We start from the raw sequence: 20,767 nt of genomic DNA on the forward strand, positions 1-20,767 counted from the left end.
AGACGTTCTTTGAAATTCAGAAGGTGACGAAGGCGGAGAAGGTCGAGCTGGCTTATATTAGGATGGAAGGAAGCGCCGGTTACTGGTTCAAATTTTGGAAAGAAAAAGCGAGAGACCGATCTTGGGAGGGTCTAAAGGAGGCTATGGTTATCAGATTTAAAGGTCGAAATCGGGGCGGCATTTTTGAGAGGATGGCCGCGATAAAGCAAATGGGCACAGTGGAGGAATACGTGCAAGCTTTCAAGGTGTTGGTAGGACAGACTAAGGCGTTTTCTGATGACCAGTTGTTGGGGTACTTTCAGGCGGGTTTAAGGGAAGAGTTGCAGTCTCAAATTAAGCCCCACGATCCTCGAGATTTAATGGATGCGATGAGGATTACACGTGATGTCAAGAAGCGCAATGCGGGTTGAGCAGGAGTGGGTGGACGACAACCAAGAATTCCCAACCTTGGGGTCGAATGACGGGCAAAGGAGCTATTGTGGCGAGAACCGAACCAAACAAGAGTAACCCAGGGAGAACGGTTGTGACGGAGAGTGTGGGTTCGGTGAGGAGAGACAAAACGATAGGAAGTAATGCGGCGAGAGGCAGAAACCAAGTGGCAGTGACAATCGAGGCAGAAACTCGCAAAACCTCCCCTGTCCAGAATTTCTGAAGCGAAGGGAGGAAGGGAGGTGCTTCAGGTGTGGGGGACCCTTTGGCCCAAGGCACCATTGTCCTGAGAGGAGTTTACGAGTGGTGATCTTGATTGAGGATGAAGAGGATGACGCAGGAGAGGAGGTGGTAGAAGTGGATAAAAAACTGATGGAGCTATCAGTCTTCTCGGCCAGCGGGCTTACTCAACCAAAAACGATGAAGCTGCAAGGGAGAGTAAGCAAGAACTTACAGAAAGCTAACATTTTACAGTTTTTGCGACATCATATACTATTTTCATGAGTTTAGCTTTCACATTTCATACAATGTTAACGTAAAATTTTTTAGACTGTCAACCAATCAAAAATCATCCTAAGCATGACTTCCTAATATTTACTATATAAGTTAAACTTAAACATGTCAACCTGCAAAATGTGCTGGAAGATACCCCCAGAATCACCTAGATTCTATAGAAACTCCTAAAATTTATATGATTATGATTTTAATATGTTTTTTGGATTTAATGCTATATATTATAGGCAGGAATCTGTTTTTTATTACTGTCTTCCTTGGGGAGATTATTTCATATCTTGTTGACTTTATTAGGGACATTTATTTCCCCTTTCGTTCCATATACTCGGCTCTAAAATGTTGATGTACAGAGAATTATAAGCAATGAGCAATAATTCTTCATATTTTTCCTTCTCCTTTGAAACGAGTTTAAAAAACCTTTACATTGTTGTTGCATTCTAATTAAATTCATTTTTTCCATCTAATTTTACGAAATATACTTAAATGAACATGCGAGTACAACAAACAATACTAAACTAATGATATTTCAAAGAAATTCCCACCAACCTTTGAGCCACATGTATCTTTCCGTTTGGTTCTAGGACATTTGAAAGGTTCAACAATATGTTTGCTACTTGTCACAGCATTCTCCAATAAACAAGCAGCAGCTCTTTTTGATTTCCGGGTTTGCACATGTGATACATACAGAGAACCCTTAGAGCACATAGAATCACTTGACAAAAGCACATTGCTCTCTATTGTCTTCCCAAAATGTTTTGATGGTACTTTTTGTTGCTTCTCGATTGTAGAGCATTCATGCAAACCAACAGATCCAGACACACATTTTCTCCTTTTCACCGAACGGATGTCTGGCTTCGCAATTTTAGCATTTGTTATTGCTCTCCTTGACAAATCATTTGATTTGGTAGATGCCAAGTCCAGTACACCACCAATATCAATATTAGACTTTTTAACATCTTGTTGAACCTTATGACCATGCTTAGGAAATTTTTTTGCAGTCTGTTAGTATGACCACCCCCTCCCCCCAAAAGAAAACCAAAAAAACAGGAGATAAAATAAAAATCATAGGTATCATCATTAAAAACAAATGAGACACAATTATTGCACTGTATTTACCAAAAAAGTACCTTTTCAGCATGTCCATGAGCCACAGTAAATTCCTTAAGTGCTTGAAAAACTCTACTTAGAAAATTTTCCTCAAAATATGACTTCAGACATTTTGAACTAGTCTGCAGTGAAATGTTTCATCCAAAAAAAATTGGATAACAAAACAACTGTATAAGCTAAAAATAAATAAATTAGAAACTAATTAAATGTTCTGTCCACGGCATCCTCAAGAAAGCTTACATCATTCTTAACGAGACTCACTCTATATAATGATGAAGGCAATAAAATTTGTCCAGGTGTTTGCAATTTGGATATTCCACCATGACTTAATTCATTTAATGTAAATATCCCAATTTCAGCCAGCATATGCAGCTTCTGCATTCCACAAAAACTCAAATAAAACTTACATACAATAAACACGAGCAATTAATGAAGAATAGGGTAAAAAAAAATATACAGTTGTCATCTGTGCATCAATAGCATCCTCAACCTTTCTGATTGCTCGAAAAATACTAACTATATGTAGGATAGCATCATCAACAATGTCCAGGTCACCATCAACAATATTGATATCAACTAATGCCTTCAGGATAAAGAAAAGTGGACTACAAAAAAGCAACCAAGATGTGTCACCATCTAAGGGTGTATATTCATCTGCATAATTATTAAAAGTAAAACATGAAAAATAATAATTGCAATATATTACCTGCAAACATCAGCATAAATTTTTTCGTCTGGACAGACTTCAAATGGAAAGTCATTATTCCGAGAAAGCACATGAATCAAGAAGACCAAAACATATGATGGGTAATCAATGATGAATCCTTGAGCAGAAGAAGTTTCTCGTTTACGGGCTAATATACTGTAATCCTTTATAAACTCTGCCATATACTTGTAGTTCTAAAAGAAGCAGCATCGGTAACCATTAATCAGAATAAGCATAACCCATAATAGGACAGGTTCTAGCATATAGTATATATAATATCAAGAACAAAACAATAATGAAAATACTGCAGGCTTTCTCTTAGGGCTGTAATGGGAAATAAAACACTACATTATCTCAAGTATCAAAGTCATTGAAATCCTACCCTAACAAGGTGTTGGGCGTCAAGTCACCTACTATAAGGTTCTCCCTAGTCCCATGTTTGATATGTCCAGTCCTCGATGTGAGGGAGTGTCTTGAAGAGCCCAAATGAACATCTCACCTTACAACTACTACACTGAGTTTGTTCCCAGCGTTATACTAGTCATGAAGAATTGAGGCCGGTGATTGAAGTTGTTTGCTTCGTTTCTATTTATTAGTGTTGATTTGCATAGATGGAAAGGAGGGGAGGGTGGTTTTATTACCCTTCCACTCATGAGATGTTAGGAATTTGGATAAGAATCCTAACTCACTCACTCTCTAACACACACCAGTAATCACAAATCAAGAATTGAGTAAAGGTTGTATTGTATTCATAGCTAAAGAATCAAGAATACAATCTAGAGACCAGGAGCTTAACCTCCTTCACCAGGTTCAAAACCGGTCAACACAAATGAATGTAGTAACTAACTCCCTGAAAATTACAAAAGAGGTCCCTTATATAGACCTATTCCCTTCCCCCTTTAACTGCTTAACAGTTAAGTACTCTTTCTTATTTCTCTATCTCATAATTTAGGGTGAAATGTATATCTTTATTATGCTGAGATTCCAAATCCATATATACAATACTAGAAAGCTATTTTAGGAAGTATAATAATAACTCCTAAAGAAAGAATCCCTATATTTCAGGGATATCCTAATCACACCTGATAATTATAATCTCCTAAATAAGGAAGAAATATAATTAATAAAAGCAAAGACTTTAATAGAAATAATACAGCTAAAAAGATTCTAACACTCCCCCTCAAGCTGGTGAATAGGTATTTTCCATTCCCAGCTTGGAAACGATACTTTCGAAGTTGTTACTGTTCAGCCCCTTTGTTAGAATATCTGCAAGGTTGTCTTGTGAAGAGACATATGGAGTACATATCAGACCATTGTCTAATTTTTCTTTGATAAAATGCCTGTCGATCTCGATATGTTTGGTTTTATCATGCTGCACCGGATTATGAGCTATGCTAATAGTAGATTTGTTATCACAATAAAGTCTCATTAATTCATCTGACTTTATTCCTAAGTCTTCCAAGATGATCTTTAACCATAGTAGTTCGCATATCCCTTGTGCCATTGCCCTGAATTCTGCTTCAGCACTAGATCTGGCTACCACATTTTGCTTTTTACTCTTTCAAGTCACAAGATTTCCACCAATAAAAGTGCAATACCCCATAGTTGACCTCCTGTCCACAATTGAGCTTGCATAGTCTGCATCTGTATATGCTTCCACACTTAGATTCCCATTTCGTTCAAACAAAATTCCCCTGCCTAGGGTTCCCTTCAAATATTGCACAATTCTTAGTGTAGCTTGTAAGTGAACCTCCTTAGGTTGGTGCATGAACTAGCTAACAAGGCTTACAGCAAATGCAACATTAGGCCTAATGTGAGATAAATAAATCAATCTACCAACTAACCTCTGATACATTTCCTTGTCCACTGCAGTACCTTCTTCTACATTCCCCAATTTCATGTTTGATTCAATTGGTGTACTCACAGACTTGCATGCTGTCTTCCCAGTTTCTTTCAACAAATCTGTGATGTATTTTTGCTGAGATATAAATATTCCCTTTTTAGAATGGGCCACTTCAATCCCTAAGAAATACTTCAATTTTCCCAAGGTCTTAATTTCAAATTCCTTGGCTAGATGTTGGCCTAAAAGTTGTTGCTCCTCCTCATCATCACCTGTTACTATAATATCATCTACATAAACCAATAGCACTGTAACTCTCCCTGATTTAGAGTGTTTAATGAACAAAGTGTGGTCTCCTTGACTTTGTTTAAAGCCCAGACTTATCATAACTTTGGTAAACCTTCCAAACCACGCTCATGGTGATTGTTTCAACCCATACAATGCCTTTTTTAGCTTGCAAACAGTGTTGGTAGCTGTTTTTCCCTCATATCCAGGGGGCAATTCCACGTAAATCTCCTCTTCAATTTCTCCACGAAGGAAGGCATTTTTAACGTCAAATTGTTGCAAGTTCCTACCATAATTAGCTGCTAGGGATAATATCACCCTAACTGTATTCATTTTTGCCACTGGAGCAAAAGTTTCCATGTAATCCACTCCATAGGTTTGAGTGAATCCCTTAGCCACTAACCTTGCTTTGTACCTCTCAATAGACCCATCAACCTTGTATTTTATAGTATATACACCACCTACATCCTATTGGTCTTTTTCCATTCGGGAGAGCCACCAAATCCCAAGTGTTATTCTTTTCTAGTGCTTCCATTTCCATGTCCATAGCTTGTTTCCATTTTTTATCACTCAATGCCTCATATAGAGAGGTAGGTGTGGTTGTGGTGTTTAGGTTTGTGAGGAAGGCTTTACGAGTAGGTGAGAAATTTTTAAAGGATAGGTAATTGGCTAGAGGGTACAATGGCTTGGTAGTACATTTCCTAGTCTCTTTCCTAATGGCAATTGGAATATCTAGGTCCTCATAAAGGGATGCTGGACTGGATTCAAATTCCTGTATATTTGGAAAAACAGAGTTTGATGCATTGGAGATTAAAGGATTAGGGATAGTTACCTCATGTAATGTTGGGTTGGATGGTTGAACATGGATATATTCTGGAACAGTCTTTGTCTTCCTTGTATAAACCAGATTTTTACCAAATCTTACTTCAACCCCATCTTGAGTCTTAGTCCCTATTTCTGGTCCTAAGCTTAAGTCAAGAACCATAAGGATATCATCTTCATTTGGTGTAGTCTCCGCCTGAAGATGATCTTTATAGAAGTAACTTTTGTGCTCAAAAAAAGTGACATCACGAGACAGGAAGAATTTTTTGGATGGTGGGTGATAGCATTTATATCCTTTTTGTGTGGATGAGTAACCTATGAAAACACATTTAAGGCTCTAGGATCAAGTTTACCTCTATCACTACTGTGGACATGGACAAAAGAGACACAACCAAAGATGCGTGGAACAAGGTGGTTGGATGTGGACACATTAGGCTAAAAGGATGATAGAACCTCGATAGGGCTTTTGGAGGATAGAATACTAGAAGGTAGTCTACTAATTAGATAACAGTCAGTGAGAATAGCCTCCTCCCAAAAACTTTTAGGAACCTTATGTTGAAAAAGGAGAGCTCTAGTTTGGTCTAGAAGTTGCCCATTTTTTCTCTTAGCAATCCCATTTTGTTGAGGAGTTTTGATACAAGAGGACACATGAATGATACCTTCCTTTTAACAAAAAGAAATCAGCCCATGATTGAAGTAATCTTTGGCATTGTCAGATCTAATCCTCTTAATGCTAACACCAAATTGATTTTTTACCATTGAGAAAAAACTTTGAACCACAGAGCTTACTTCAGATTTTTGTTTTAGTAAGAAAACCCTTGTGACACGAGTGCAATCATCTATAAAGGTAAGAAACCAACGAGCACCAAAAACATTTGTGACATTTGAGGGACCCCATACATCAGTATGAATTAAATAAAAGGGAAAAATGCTCTTATTATTACTAACAGGGAAAGAAACACGTTTGTGTTTAGCAAGTTCACACACATCACAATTGAGACTTGCCACATCCAATTTGTTAAAAAGGGAAGGGAATAATAATTTTATGACCCTAAAGGAAGGATGTCCAAGACGACAATGATGGAGGAAGATCTTCTCCCTGCTGGTCTTTATTGAATCAGAAAAAAGAGTTGCTATTTCCCAGGGCTGATGGCAGATTTGGATTGTCCAAGTAATACAAGCCATTACAGTCTCTAGCATGTCCAATCCTCCTCCCCGATTGTTGGTTCTGTATGATACAACCATTGTTAGAGAAAATAACATTGCATGAGAGATCATGTATGAGTTTTTTAATGGAGACTAAACTAACAGATAATTTAGGAATATGAAGGATATTTTTAAGGGTGATAGAAAGGCTTATTTGAAGATCTCCTTGACCTCCTGCAGTCATCAGAGAGCCATCAACTATGGATATTTTCTTGTTGCTAGGGGAAGGGGTGTAAGAGGAGAAAATGTTAGATAAGGATGTCATATGGTCGGTAGCCCCAGAATCTAGTATCCAATATGGGGTAGGTTGTTTATATGAGGCATTAAATCCAAAAGAAGGAAACTCGCCAAACGTACCTAAATGTGTTAGAGAACAACTACTTGGTGATTTATCTAACTTGTTAAGGAAGGAGCGCATCTACTGAACCTCATCTTGGTTATAAGTGGAATTGGTCCACTGTTGTTTTCTTCATTTTTTGCAGCACCTAGGTGTGCTTGTCCACCCTTTCTACTGTTGTCGCCTCTTTTCCCCACTCCTTTTCACAATTTTGGGATCCCCAATCTTGACTAGGAGGCTTTCCATGTAGCTTCCAACATTTATCACGAGTGTGACGAGGTTTGTTACATAAGGTACATCACACTCCTTCATTTTTCTTTTCCATATTGGTGAGTCCCCCCTTTTGGGGATCAACCATCTTGGCCGATCCAATTGCTACCATGGCTGAGTTTTCCATGGTTGAGGATTCTAGCATCATTCCCCTTCTGCTTTCTTCAGTTCTTACCATAGCTACCACTTCATTAATTCCTGGAACTTTGTCTTTTCCAAGAATCTGGACTCTCACTTGATCAAAATCAGAGTTAAGCCCTACCAAAAAAATCATAGACTCTATCTTGCTCAATATACTCTTTGAGCATGGCAGAATCATCTGAGCATTTGGCTTTGATGACCCTGTAATGGTCTAATTCCATCCACAGTGATTTGAGTTGATTGGCATACTCTGTAACAGTCTTGGTTCCTTGTTTGGCAGCGATAGTCTTCACCATAACATCATATATTTGGGCAACATCTTTAGCTTTTGAGTATGTCTTCTCCACTGCATTCCAAATCTCCTTTGCAGAATTAAGAAACATGCAAGTATCAGTAATTTTTGGGATCATGGAGTTCCATAGCCATGCCATGATCATAGAGTCTTCTTCATCCCATTTTGTAAATCTGGGATCCTCTTCTGGAGGAGCATCATCAGTCAAGTGGTTAGCTTTCCCTTTACCTTTTAAAGTTCTGCGAACAAGCTGGGCCCATTTCAAATAATTCGTCCCATTTAAGCGGTAGGCAGTGTTGAGGTTCTGGAGTTGTTCCTGATTGGTTTGTGATGCAGTAGGCACCACTTCAACAATGTTGTCAGCCATGTCCAAGCAGCAGAACGATGGTAATGCAATGAGAAGAGATTTCAAAGGAAAAGAACTATAAGAGAAAGAACACTGCAGCAATGAAGGCTATAGTGTAAAGTTGTGTTGGCAACAACAACGAAGGCTGTTTTGAAAGAGAGAGTGGAAGCAATGAAGGCTGTCGGCTAGGGCTTTAGTGCACATTCAGAGGCGGCTCCCAGATGTTGAGAGCTCTGATGCCATCTCATAATTTAGGGTAAAACATATATCTTTATTATGCTGAGATTCCAAATCCATATATGCAATGCTAGAAAGCTATTTTTGGAAGTATAATAATAGCTCCTAAAGAAAGAATCCCTATATTTTAGGGATATCTTAATCACACCTAATAGTTATAATCTCCTAAATAAGGAAGAAATATAATTAATAAAAGCAAAGACTTTAATAGAAATAATACAGCTAAAAAGATTCTAATACTCTACTCTTTCTCTCCTTTCATAAACCTTCCACGTCCTAACATGAGCAAAAAAGATGAAAAAGTTACCTCAATCACTAATTTTCCCTACAATTGGTTGCATTAATCATGCACATGATAAGAGAAATTCTCCAATCACCATCCGGAAACTTTGTGGTGACGAAATATTTTATTATTTATAGACATATCAAACCAATTAAAGAAATTTAACTTACCATTTCTAACAAACCAAAGAAATAAATTTTGAATGTTATAATTCTTAAATTAGAATGTTTAAATTGAAAAGGTTTATGAACTAATACATTTATTTACTTTTTGAATGATAAGAGGGATCTTTCTTTTTTTTTCCCTTCTTTTTCTTTTATCTTCTTCTCGCTTCCCTTCTTCGCCAACACTTCACCAACGATCACCTCTTCCTATTCATGTTGCATTTCCCATACCACTTTTTTGTCATTCTCTACCATGATTAAAATCACAATGACCCTCTTTCCCGCCATAGAGATTTGTATAACTCCCATTAGGAAAAAAAAACAGAGAGAAAGCGAGAAAGAAGAAAAGAATACCGAGGGGTCATGATTACAACATTTCAATTGCATAGATTAGAATTAAATATCCAACAAGTAATGCAATTTGATCAACAAAAAATAAAATAGTAAAAATCACAATTTAGGAGCCTTAAATACACCTGATATTGCTGATCGCCAGTGCCATTTGTTGCTGCCAAAGCAAAAGCACATGCAAATCTCATTGGTAGTTTGTGCTCCTTCAACAACTTTTGGATCTTCCGAAGAAATGTGCTCCTAACAAACAAAGAAGAGTCCTGATATATGGAAAGAGACACAACAAAAGTTAAAATGAAAAATATAATAACGAACCAGTTGAGAATCAATATGTACCTTACAGTTACAGAAAAGCTATTAGTAAAAGTAATTTAGGAAAAACATGAATTTAGTATGTTTGTCCTTGTGCCAAATTTCAGATCAATTGGCATATATAAGATCTACATCAATTTAAAATTCCACTCACTTTTAAGATGATAGTAAACATTATCTAATGTTTGGCTTGTTTTACTTGAATACTGAGAGGGAACAAAGAAATAGTTTATTAATTACAATCATACCAATCACATTCACTTAAAAACAGAAATAAAATCTTCCAGAATGAATATGAAGACACTAGAGATATTTTTCAAAATTACTGTGAAGATAATAGTATATTTTAATCAACGTAATCCCCTATTTACAACAATCATTCTCATGTTGAAAAATGAATATTGATCATTCCTAACTTGCCTGCAAAGTCTTAGAATCTGCCTCGTAGAAGTCCTTTTGTGAAGATGTTAGCTAACTAAAGTCCTATAGGGACATGGGTAGTAACCACAAGACATTTGTCGAAGATTATCATTCATGTTTGGTCCCATCATGTAATGGATTATGAGCAATGCTAATGGATGTCAGAGTACAATTGCATAAGGATTTCTACCTTAATTTTAAGGTCATCTAATATGATCTTCATCTAATGCTTCACACACGCCTTCATGGCAGCAGAAACAGAATCCCCAAGGTTGGGAACTTTGATACCGATGAATAATGAGAGGGAATAAAGAAATACTTCTTAATTACAATCATAAAATTACATTCTCAAGTCCCCTACTTTTAGTAGTCTGTTAGGTTTCTTGGTGACAAGAAACCAAATTACTGTTTCAGATTAAGAAAAATGCACACAAATCTTTTTCTTACTTCAACTTCGAAAGATGATAATTTAATTAGAACCTGATCCCGAACAAACTAATCCACACCCCACCTGATATCCGTTTCCCCCTTAAAAGATAACCCCTATTAGGCATTGTAACTGCCTCCAACCAACAGTTAACTGTCTAACCCCTGTTAACTTCCTATTAGTTCTATCCCAATCACATTCTTTTAAAAAATAAAATAAACTTTGTTCGAATGAGTGTGTAGATTTTAGCTATGTTTTACCCAATTACTACGGAGATATTAGGATATTATTAATCCTAATAATTCCATATTTACAACATGTTTCTATTTTCAATATCAATTGGTATGTTCCACTTAATAGTTAGAATACTACCAGGTTTTAATTTGTTTCCTACTTTAAAATTTTGTGAAGGAACATTTTGGAGTGTGTTAAGAATCTCACATTGACTTGAGATATGACTAAATTATAGAATATAAGTCTGCACAATCCTAATCTTATAAGCTATTTTTGTAAATTTGAGTTAGGCTTAAAATTCATTCTTTAAGAGTGATCAATGACAAAAATGAGTATATAGGAAAGAACATGAGGGTACAATTCAAGAGGAGTTGGATCAACTTTGCATAGATACAAATTTAATTTATCTAGCACATGAATATAAAAAGGAAGATCATGTGGGCATAAGTCTTGAAACTTACATGAGAAATTTGTCATACTTCGGTTGAGTTCAAGCATGGAAACAAGTATAAGAAAGGAGTTACATGTTTATACTTGTTAACGATGTGATTGTGTAAATAAGGAAATTTTCTATAATACACATTTTGGGATTACGTCTTATAATAGAGTTACTCTTGTATCTCACCTCCTATTTAAATTTGCTCAAGGGATCAACTCCCCAGCATTTTCACTATAAATCTTGACAAGTCCCCAAATTGGATATGTTAGTAAAGGGCAAGGAGCATAAGATATATTTTTTAGCCTGAATGAGAATGTTGAGATTATATAGAGGTTTGAGAAGATAGTACTTTTCCTCTCCTTATTTTCTTGTTTACATTTGGTTTTCTTGTTTCCCTAATTAATGCACAAACTTAGCAAGTAATTTAGCCCTCGTGTATATGTACAAGTGTTCTAACCATTCAATACTGCACAAGAAACAATTATTCTTCCCACCTCAAAAATATGATTCAAGTTAGACAAGTCCACCTATTCACATTTGACTTTAAACTATTCAGTACTCAGTGGAGCAAGCCCAATTTCATGAAAGAATGAAACAAACTACAATTTCCAACTCTTAAGACAAAGAAGCTATTATTATAGCAATAGATTAATAGAATACCTATATAGTTTAGGCCAATGTTATTAACATCTTGAAAGGTATTGTGATAATATAGCCCATGGAGAGTATTTCAGGCTTAGGAGAGCAGAATAAAACTCAAGAGAATAGGCCCAAAATATGGAGGGTCTGTGTGTGGACAAATATGCAGGGAGGAAAGAATGTTGACGTGGCAAAAGAGAGAAGGAAATATGAGTGGGGTTGCGCATTTCTGTTATAGGGGGGCGTTAAGGAGTGGAAAAAAGGGAGGAGAATATCAGGTTGTTTGTGAGCAGAGATTCACCCTCTATAGGAGCATTGCTCTAGGGTAGAAGACATACTGTCTTTCTGCATATCACCTATATAGTATCAATACAATTTTATACAGTTTCATATTATAATTTTTCTGATTCTCTATTATTGCCTATATCTCTGGATTGTGTGTGCTGGTCTGCAACACTATATCTTATTTTGGTATTTTAAAACTAAACAATTTTTTAATAATGTTATCATATACTTTAAAATTTCATATACTATCTCTACCAACTGAATTATTTCACATGCAGACAGTTCAATATACATACCTTTGCAATCGATATACAAAACTGAAAAGTCTGAGGAGTAATATGTAAATCCCACTTCCTAGCAAGACGAAGGATTGCTTTTGCAGCAGCTAATCTAATATGAGCCTTATCATTCTCACTACATGTAGTAAAAACAACAAAAATTTATAAGCATGCTTAACACATAAAGTTAACACTTCAATGTAGAGAGAGAGAGAGAGAGATGTCAAAAATAATCAAGAACATAACTTAATTAGACACTATTCACTACAAGACTTCGAGAGATCTTCTAGACTTTGCAAAACAACAATAATCAACTACTAATTGATCTAACATACAATTTCGAAGTTGATTATTATGAAATCCTTAGTATGTGAATCTTATTCTACATGAACCAGCTTAACTGCACTAGCTTTTAGGATTCTAAAAGATATAATATTGATATTATTAAACAAGAGGGGAACATAACATGAGGTTGGATAAACACAAAAAGCAAGCCAAGAATAATACTAAAATTTATTTGGTACAACAGCATAAAAGTTCAAGCCTACGACTTTCTCAAGCTACACAAAGCTCTGGCCCTTATGACTTTTCTATATTTGTAAGTAAACAAATTGAAAACAAGAAAGTCTCAGCGATGCTAGCATATGTTTTATAAAAAGGTAATCGAAACCAAAAAAAACATTGGCCTTCGGAAAATGAAGAAGAAAGCATTGTACCCAAAGGTAGTGCATACAAAAGATTGGCCTACAGAAATATAGAAGCTATACCAGGAGCTAGCAGTTGTATTTACAAAATAATCACTTTCTCGTAGCATTTTTGACGAAATCTCCAACAATCCATTAATATTACGCTCAACATGACTTCCTTCATAATGCAAAGAAATCTTCACCAGAGTTTTCAGCCAATAAATCTGCAAAATCAAGGTCATGAAGCTAAGCAAATTACCCTGCCATCATGAAATGTGTTAAAAATCATATCTTTATGTAAATAGTGATTCTTTGAAACATTGTATAACTATTTTTTTTGGAATTCAAAGTACTTTAATTATTCTCTCATCATAAATAACTATGGATATGAGATTATATCCACAATTGAGTAAAGTCTTTATGATATTAGAACTAAGTATCCAAGATCCAAGAGAACCATAAAGTGTTGATTGAGAGAAAAGATGCAAGAACTATTCATGTTACAAGTACAAACAAAAAGAATCAATAGTATTTGATTGAGTTTTCAGCAATGGAAAGTTATCCACCAGGGGATCAAGTTTATCAAGATAGGTCTACAAACCCATATTCTCTAGATTTGTAAACATCACAACAGTAACCAAACCATAAAGATGATGGACATCTGAGAAAAACATGATATTAAAATTGAAGGCTAAGGGATATAAAAACCAAAGAATAAGATGTGTCAAAGTGATACGATACTGGGTGATAGGATAGAAGGCAGGGGAGCCGAACGGTAGGGGGAAATATTTAGTATATCTAGAGCAATATTCTAGGGAAATATATGGAGAATATTTATATTAAATAAAGATATATTCTAGAGAAATATACGGAAAATATTTATATTAAATAAAGATATATTCTAGAGAAATATTTATATTAAATAAAAATATATTCTAGGAAAAGATTTAGCACAAGATGGGCTATAAATAATTAGTATAAATAAAGCTAGAGTCTATTGTTAGGATTATGCTTTTGATTATTGAGTTTTACTACAGACATTATTGTCTTGTGAGAGACAGCTAAAGCTTGTCTAGTTTTTCCAAGTACGGTAAGAGATTCCACACCAACTAAAGATACTATCAAATTATTGTATATAGATAAATGCAAACCTTGTCTAGTTTTTTAGGATTGATCTAGGCTTAAAGTTTAATTTCTAAGATGGTATTAGACTTATCATGTTACCCACCATCTCACCACCTGCAAATATATAGTCTCACATGGAAGATGTTAAGTCATCAACATAAGGAGGTGTATTAGAGATCATACATAGTGTAAACCTCATCTTATAAATCGATTTCGTAAAGTTAAGTTAAGCCTAAACCTACACGTAATAAGACGGTAATCGAGTCTATCCTAACAAGATTTGTTGAATCTATTGTGTCATCTATTATCGAGTTACTAACCCACATATAGTGTCAACAAAAATCAAAGATGGTGAAAATTGCTGGAGTTTTACCTTGCCACCACAACATGACAGTGGCAATGTGAGTTTTTCATGATGGCCCATTGAAGTGACTTTTGGTCTCAATGGCATCACAAAACAGACATGGAAAAAGTTGCAAATTGGCAACACGGCACCCATTTGAAATGAAGGAGTTGCAGCAGGCACTCATGGAAAACAGAAGAGAAGAAGCCTCGGGTCCACATGACCCAAGGCAGTGAAACCCTAATCTTCTCTCTAATTTTCCCAGCAGAAGTCAGACCAAGTGTTATTTTCTTTTAAAGAAAATGAGTAGGCCCATACAACCAAACATTACACCAAAATATTGACCTAGATCACCCTACCCACTATGAACCAACAACTTCCTCTTTTATTGTGCAATTCTGCTGACTGCAAGTCCATCCACCCTACCATTGAACCAAATGCCTCCTTCGTTATGTTTTGTTGTTTTCCAGTTTTGAACTTGAAATTTCTGTTTTCTAATTTGAATTTATTGTTATTTGAATTTATAGAAATGATATCATTATTAGTTACTTTTGTCTTTCATTAACTTTTCCTCACAATTATATTTTTGGATTTCTTTAAATTATCTATATGTATATGCTGTATTTTTTATATTATATGTACAAATTGTATTTTTTTCATATTATGTATATGTATATATTTATAAAAGAAACATGGCATACAACATATTGGAAAAAATATTTATGTATTGTCAGATCAGAACTTTGTAATCAAATGCAGTATCTGATTTCTCGTACTAACCTTTAACTGACAAAATTCACTACATTGAGCAGTATCATGAAAGGATGTCGCGTAATGACCATCATCCAAATGCTCCATCTAATAAAAGTATGCAACTTAATCCATGAACAAGTCAAACAGATAATATATTTTTCCATAATATCAACAGTGCTCTGGCAGAATAAATTAAACATGCAAGACAATTTATTATTAAATCAAGTACTTGAATGATCTTCTGGAATATATATGACGTGATCTCTTCAACTTGAGTTTCAAAATTGGAAACATATTGTGTAATGCATCCCAGAGATTGCAAAATAGTAGGGACATTCCGCTCCCTATATAAGGAATCAATTAGCTCCTGGGCACATACAGAAAAAAACAGAAAAGGGATAATGTTAATTGTCAGTGCTAAGAAGCAAATCACCTACTGGTAACAAATAGCTTTAAGTTATTATTGTCAATAGACAGATTGAAATATGCTCATGGAGCAGTCTGAGCTTTCACAATTCAACCAACATGCAAATAGGTTTGTATGTTAACAAGGTAGCTTCAGTTCGCTAGTAGCCAGTAGCCATAAGATGGAAACAAAGTATTACTCAACTCCGAACCTAAAGCTTTTACAACAATCAAATCAAAGTTCAAGCATGGGTGACTATAGACATGGGCTTTTAGACAAACACTAGGACAATTTTGCTCATTTTAAATGGGGTGAAGAGCTGTTATAATGTTAAAGACACTTCACTCAAGGACATTTCACTTCCTAACATAGCACTGCTCTTAAATGTCAACATCATGGCAGCTTTTACTCCACAACACTTCACTCAATGACACCTCACTCAACTTTCTCACTGCTCATAACCCTCCATAGGTATCCCTTTCCGAGACATCAACAACCAGCTTAGCTACTATTTGATAAGCACCCAAGCACTTGGGGAACCAACCCTCAAAAGCAGCTATTAAGAAGAGTGTTATCGAAAATATCAAAGATCCCAAAAATCCTTTCTAAAGTTATAACAGAAAACATAATGGGTTATAATATAAGATAATGCACATCAATAATTTAATTTTTTTTACAGAAATATAATTGTAATGCAAAATTAACAAAATACTAAATTATTATGGGCCCTAGAATTAATTATAATTGTAACAAGAGTGTTAGATGGAATGGGCTTAGGCCTGTCTTTTTATATCTTCTTATTTATAAATGTATAACGCTATGAGCTCAATACACATTTGAGATTTAGCCTATGCCTTTCTCTATTTTATTTCAACATATAGCAATCAACCTCACTAGCAATTCCCGTGTAGTTTACTGCGTTTAGCATTGCAAATTGGGCTTCAAATCAGACAACAAAATATCCAGCTCAAAGTCCAGCATCTCTTTTGGCACTAGCTTCATTTCTTCGTGGTCCAAAAACTCAATGTCAATAACACAACAAAGCACTAAAATTGAGTTTCGAAGTCTTATTGCCACCACAGCTAAAGCCTTGTAGATTCAAACATAACTTAAACTGACAATTACACCACCTACTATCTATTGAAAAAACATGAGCACATTAGCTATCCGTCATAACCAACCTTCCATGCCTGCATCAAGCACACAGATAGAAGCTTTCTTCCTTGGAGAGAAGGTCACGAATAAAAGCTTTAGGGTTCTTGATAAAATAGAGAACACATAGACATTGGACTGAGTATTGTGTTTGAAAATACCATGGATGAGTTTGTATAAATTCGATAATTTAGAATGAACAAATAGAGGATATTTTGTTTTCTCCAGAATAAAAGTTACATGACTATGATAAAAAGTAAAATATATTATTTTCGTTCTCTACACTCCATTGCCTGCAGTTTAGTTAAGACATTTATCAATTTATCACTAGAGTTGACAAAGTTGCTGCAATATCTTCTTAATGTTGTCATTAATGAAATGGCAATCAACCTCAATATATTTGGTCCTCTCATGAAATATTGGATGAGACATGTACACATGCTTGATTATTAAAAAATCAACATCATCGATGCAACCTCGACAAACTTGGGCTCTTTAAGAGTTTAAGGCACAAGTTCACAAGTTACTAAAGTCAGTCAGATATTCTCTTTCAACACCTTTTTTCAAACAACTGCTGTAATTCTATAAACTTTGTTGGAAGTCTCACATCAACTAGAGATAAGGTCAATTTAGAATATATAAGTGGATGCAAACCTCACTTTACAAGCCAGTTTTGTGGAGTTGAGTTAGACTTAAAGTTCACTTCTTAACACGGTATCAGAACCACGTTAGAGCCTATCTTAGAGAGATTTGTGTGGACATATTGTTCACCCGCTATTGGGCCACTATTGGAACACCCATTAATGTCTAGTCTCACGCTCGAATATATATACCTCGGCATGAGGAAGGTGTTGGAAGTCACACATCGACTAGAGATAAGGCCAATTTAGAATATATAAGTGGATGCAAACCTTTATAAGCCGGTTTTGTGGGGTTAAGTTAGGCTTAAAGTCCACTTCTTAAGAGAGTCTAACTCTTCTTTAAGAACTAGGCTTATCACATGGCTCTCCTACTAATTATTGTGATAATGAAAGTGCAGTCACCTTAACTTATAATCTTGTTCCTCATGCTTGTGGAAATTGATCTTTTCCTTGTTATCGAAAAAGTTGTCCAAATATCGATATGTTCAACATATGTCAACAAAAGTACAATAGGTTGATGTTCTTACCAAACCTCTATTTCTTATGTGTTTTCTATTTACTATGATAAATTCAAAATGGTTGCTCTACTTATTAATCATCACCCACCTTGAGTTCACAAGGGTGATTGTTAGTGTTGTATTAGTTTGATGTAGTTTTATTATAGGTGTATTTTTATCAGATGTTCTCTACAACCCCTGTTTCTTTTCATTCCCTATATAAAGAGAATCAATGATTTCATTTGTGCAATTTATCAATACAAAAGTTACTTTTCAGTTTCTCTTTTCTCTCTCTTACCTCTAAAAGAGGATGTCAAGACCATACTTCCTCTAGGAGACTACCAATCCCATTATTGAGCAATGTGTTGATATTCTCACCACACCCTTTGTATCACTTGGTTTAAACTTGAGGAATAAGTCGAAGATGTCTATCCTTCCACCTCAAGTCCAGCCACCTACACCTTCAGAGGAATGTGTTAAAGTATATGGTTAAGATTAGTTCATGGGATCCTATCATGAGCATTGTTGTACTATATTTCTCTCTCTAGTTAGTCACCTTATTCAATTAGTTAGTGTCCAGTTACGGTGAACCTTATAATCTTACAATCTCACACTTGAGATTAAAACAGAGAAATACATTTCTAGAGGGTTCACTGTTAGGAATAAAAGAAGTTAGTTGTTAGTAGAGAGAGGGTATAAATAATAATAGACTAGATGGAGAGAGGATTATGAGATATTTTACTTTTGGAATAGACTGGACATTTTCCAGTGGAGGAAGGGAAGCTTCCTTGGGACGTATAATTGTATTTCTCTTTATATTACATTACAGATTCAATAATATACATACAGATACTTTCATCTTTTGCTGTTTGGAGTGTTATTGTGAGGAGAGAGTGTTCTCTTTGGTCTCCTGAACAAAGGAACCTAACAAGTTTGGTCCGACCGGCCGGATCTGTATAGGAGGAGCAAACGGAGCGCGATGAAGAAGAATGGAGGGAAGGTTGATCGGGATTGAATCGACAGCAGAAGAGTTGAGAGCAGAGATGAGAGCGGTAACTCGCAAATTCCAAGCGTTTGGCCGTGCCCGAGAACAACGAACCAAGAACCAGCATCGAAGCTCCGAAGGAAGACGTGATTCCGTCAATGTTGGACGCAAACAACGATCGCCGGAAAACTGGGAGGAGAAATCGGAAGAAAATAGAGGAGAAGTTCGACGCAGTTAGAGGAAGCGCATTAAACTACCTACATTTGAAGGTGAGGATCCCATGGGCTGGATCGCACAGGCAAAGAAATTCTTCAATCTCCAGAGCATGACGAAGATGGAGAAGATGAAGCTCGTCTATAGATGCATGGAGGGAGGTTTGGCGAGCTATTGGTTCCACTTCTGGCACGAGAAAACCAAGCATCCGACTTGGAATATGTTCACCGACGCTCTGACACGGAGGTTTGGCGGAGTAAATCGGGGCATCGTTTGTGAGAAGATGGCAGAGATGCGACAGGAGGGATCTATCAACACCGGCGGAGGGCAGGAAGACGAAGAAGCTGAGGAAATTAACGATCTGATGGATCTGGAGGATGCCCAAGACCTGAGCAATGAAGGTATCATAGTCCACAGTGAGGAAGAAGAGGAAGAAGACAGATTGTTTGGCAAAAAATATGAAAGAAGAGAACAACCCACTTCAACTCTCGAGCAAGAAAAATTGTCTAATCCCGAGGTGAGGATCCCTGAAGATATCAATGAGGAGGAGGTAAGTATTACAGAGGATTTACCCATTGCATTGAGAAAGGGAAGAAGATCATGTGCTAAATATCCTATTTCTCAGTATGTTTGCACTAACAATCTCTCTGATAAGCACAGAAGTTTTATTGTTGCCATTGATGCCACGGAAATTCCTACCTCAATCCAAGAGGCCATGAAACTTGAACATTGGAATCAAGCCATGAGAGAAGAGATGAATGCATTAGAAAGAAATTCAACTTGGGAGATTGTTGATAAGCCAAGAGACAAGAAGACAGTGGGGTGTAGATGGATATTCACCGTGAAACATAAGGCAGATGGAACAATAGAATGATATAAAGCTAGATTGGTGGCAAAAGGATATACCCAAACATATGGGATTGACTAGGAGCAGACATTTGCCCCAGTGGCAAAGATGAATACAGTTCGAGTTATTCTCGCTTTGGCTGCCCATTTTGGATGGGACTTACACCAACTGGATGTGAAGAATGCCTTTCTTCATGGAAATCTAGATGAGGAAGTGTACATGGAGATTCCCCCAGGTTCTGAAGTGAAAAATGAAAGAAACAAGGTATGCCTCCTGAAGAAAGCATTGTATGGTCTTAAGCAATCCCCTAGAGCATGGTTTGGAAGATTTACAAAAGCAATGGTTTCCTTGGGATACAGACAAAGCCAAGGAGATCATACTCTTTTCATAAAGCACTCTTCTACAAGTAAACTCACTCTATTACTTATCTATGTGGATTATATGATTATTGCAGGAGATGATGACACAGAAAAATTGGCATTAAAAGAGAAACTGACAACTCAATTTGTAATGAAAGACCTAGGAAAACTCAAATATTTTCTTGGAATAGAGGTTGCCTACTCCAAGAAAGGAATTTTCATCTTCCAAAGGAAATATGTACTTGATCTCCTCAAAGAAACAGGAAAGTTGGGATGTAGAACTTCAACAGTTCCTATAGAACAGAATCACAAAATGGGATATGAAGAAAGTGCTTCTGTAGAGAAGGCCCAATATCAGAGATTGGTAGGAAAATTAATTTATCTATCACACACAAGA

The 20,767-nt window shown here is 36.1% G+C and overlaps 1 protein-coding gene across 3 annotated transcripts in view; it reads right to left on the bottom strand.

The window, feature by feature from the left end:
- The window catches only part of LOC106764880 (sister chromatid cohesion protein PDS5 homolog A), a 39,645-nt gene that overhangs the window by 3,119 nt on the left and 15,759 nt on the right, over positions 1-20,767 (bottom strand). Inside the window, exons 15-24 of one of the 3 annotated variants that reach the window (XM_014649311.2) lie at positions 15,500-15,637; positions 15,298-15,375; positions 13,131-13,273; positions 12,382-12,499; positions 9,455-9,589; positions 2,756-2,949; positions 2,507-2,654; positions 2,311-2,424; positions 2,070-2,171; positions 1,489-1,941 (exon numbers count right to left, since the gene is read on the bottom strand). In XM_014649311.2, coding sequence (XP_014504797.1) covers positions 1,489-1,941; positions 2,070-2,171; positions 2,311-2,424; positions 2,507-2,654; positions 2,756-2,949; positions 9,455-9,589; positions 12,382-12,499; positions 13,131-13,273; positions 15,298-15,375; positions 15,500-15,637 — 1,623 coding nt within the window. Of the gene's footprint in view, positions 1-1,488; positions 1,942-2,069; positions 2,172-2,289; positions 2,425-2,506; positions 2,655-2,755; positions 2,950-9,454; positions 9,590-12,381; positions 12,500-13,130; positions 13,274-15,297; positions 15,376-15,499; positions 15,638-20,767 lie in introns of all 3 variants that reach the window. The other 2 variants (XM_014649312.2, XM_014649310.2) reach the window with 2 other exon arrangements.

Source organism: Vigna radiata, chromosome 6 (assembly GCF_000741045.1).
Source record: "Vigna radiata var. radiata cultivar VC1973A chromosome 6, Vradiata_ver6, whole genome shotgun sequence".
Classification (NCBI taxonomy): domain Eukaryota; kingdom Viridiplantae; phylum Streptophyta; class Magnoliopsida; order Fabales; family Fabaceae; genus Vigna; species Vigna radiata.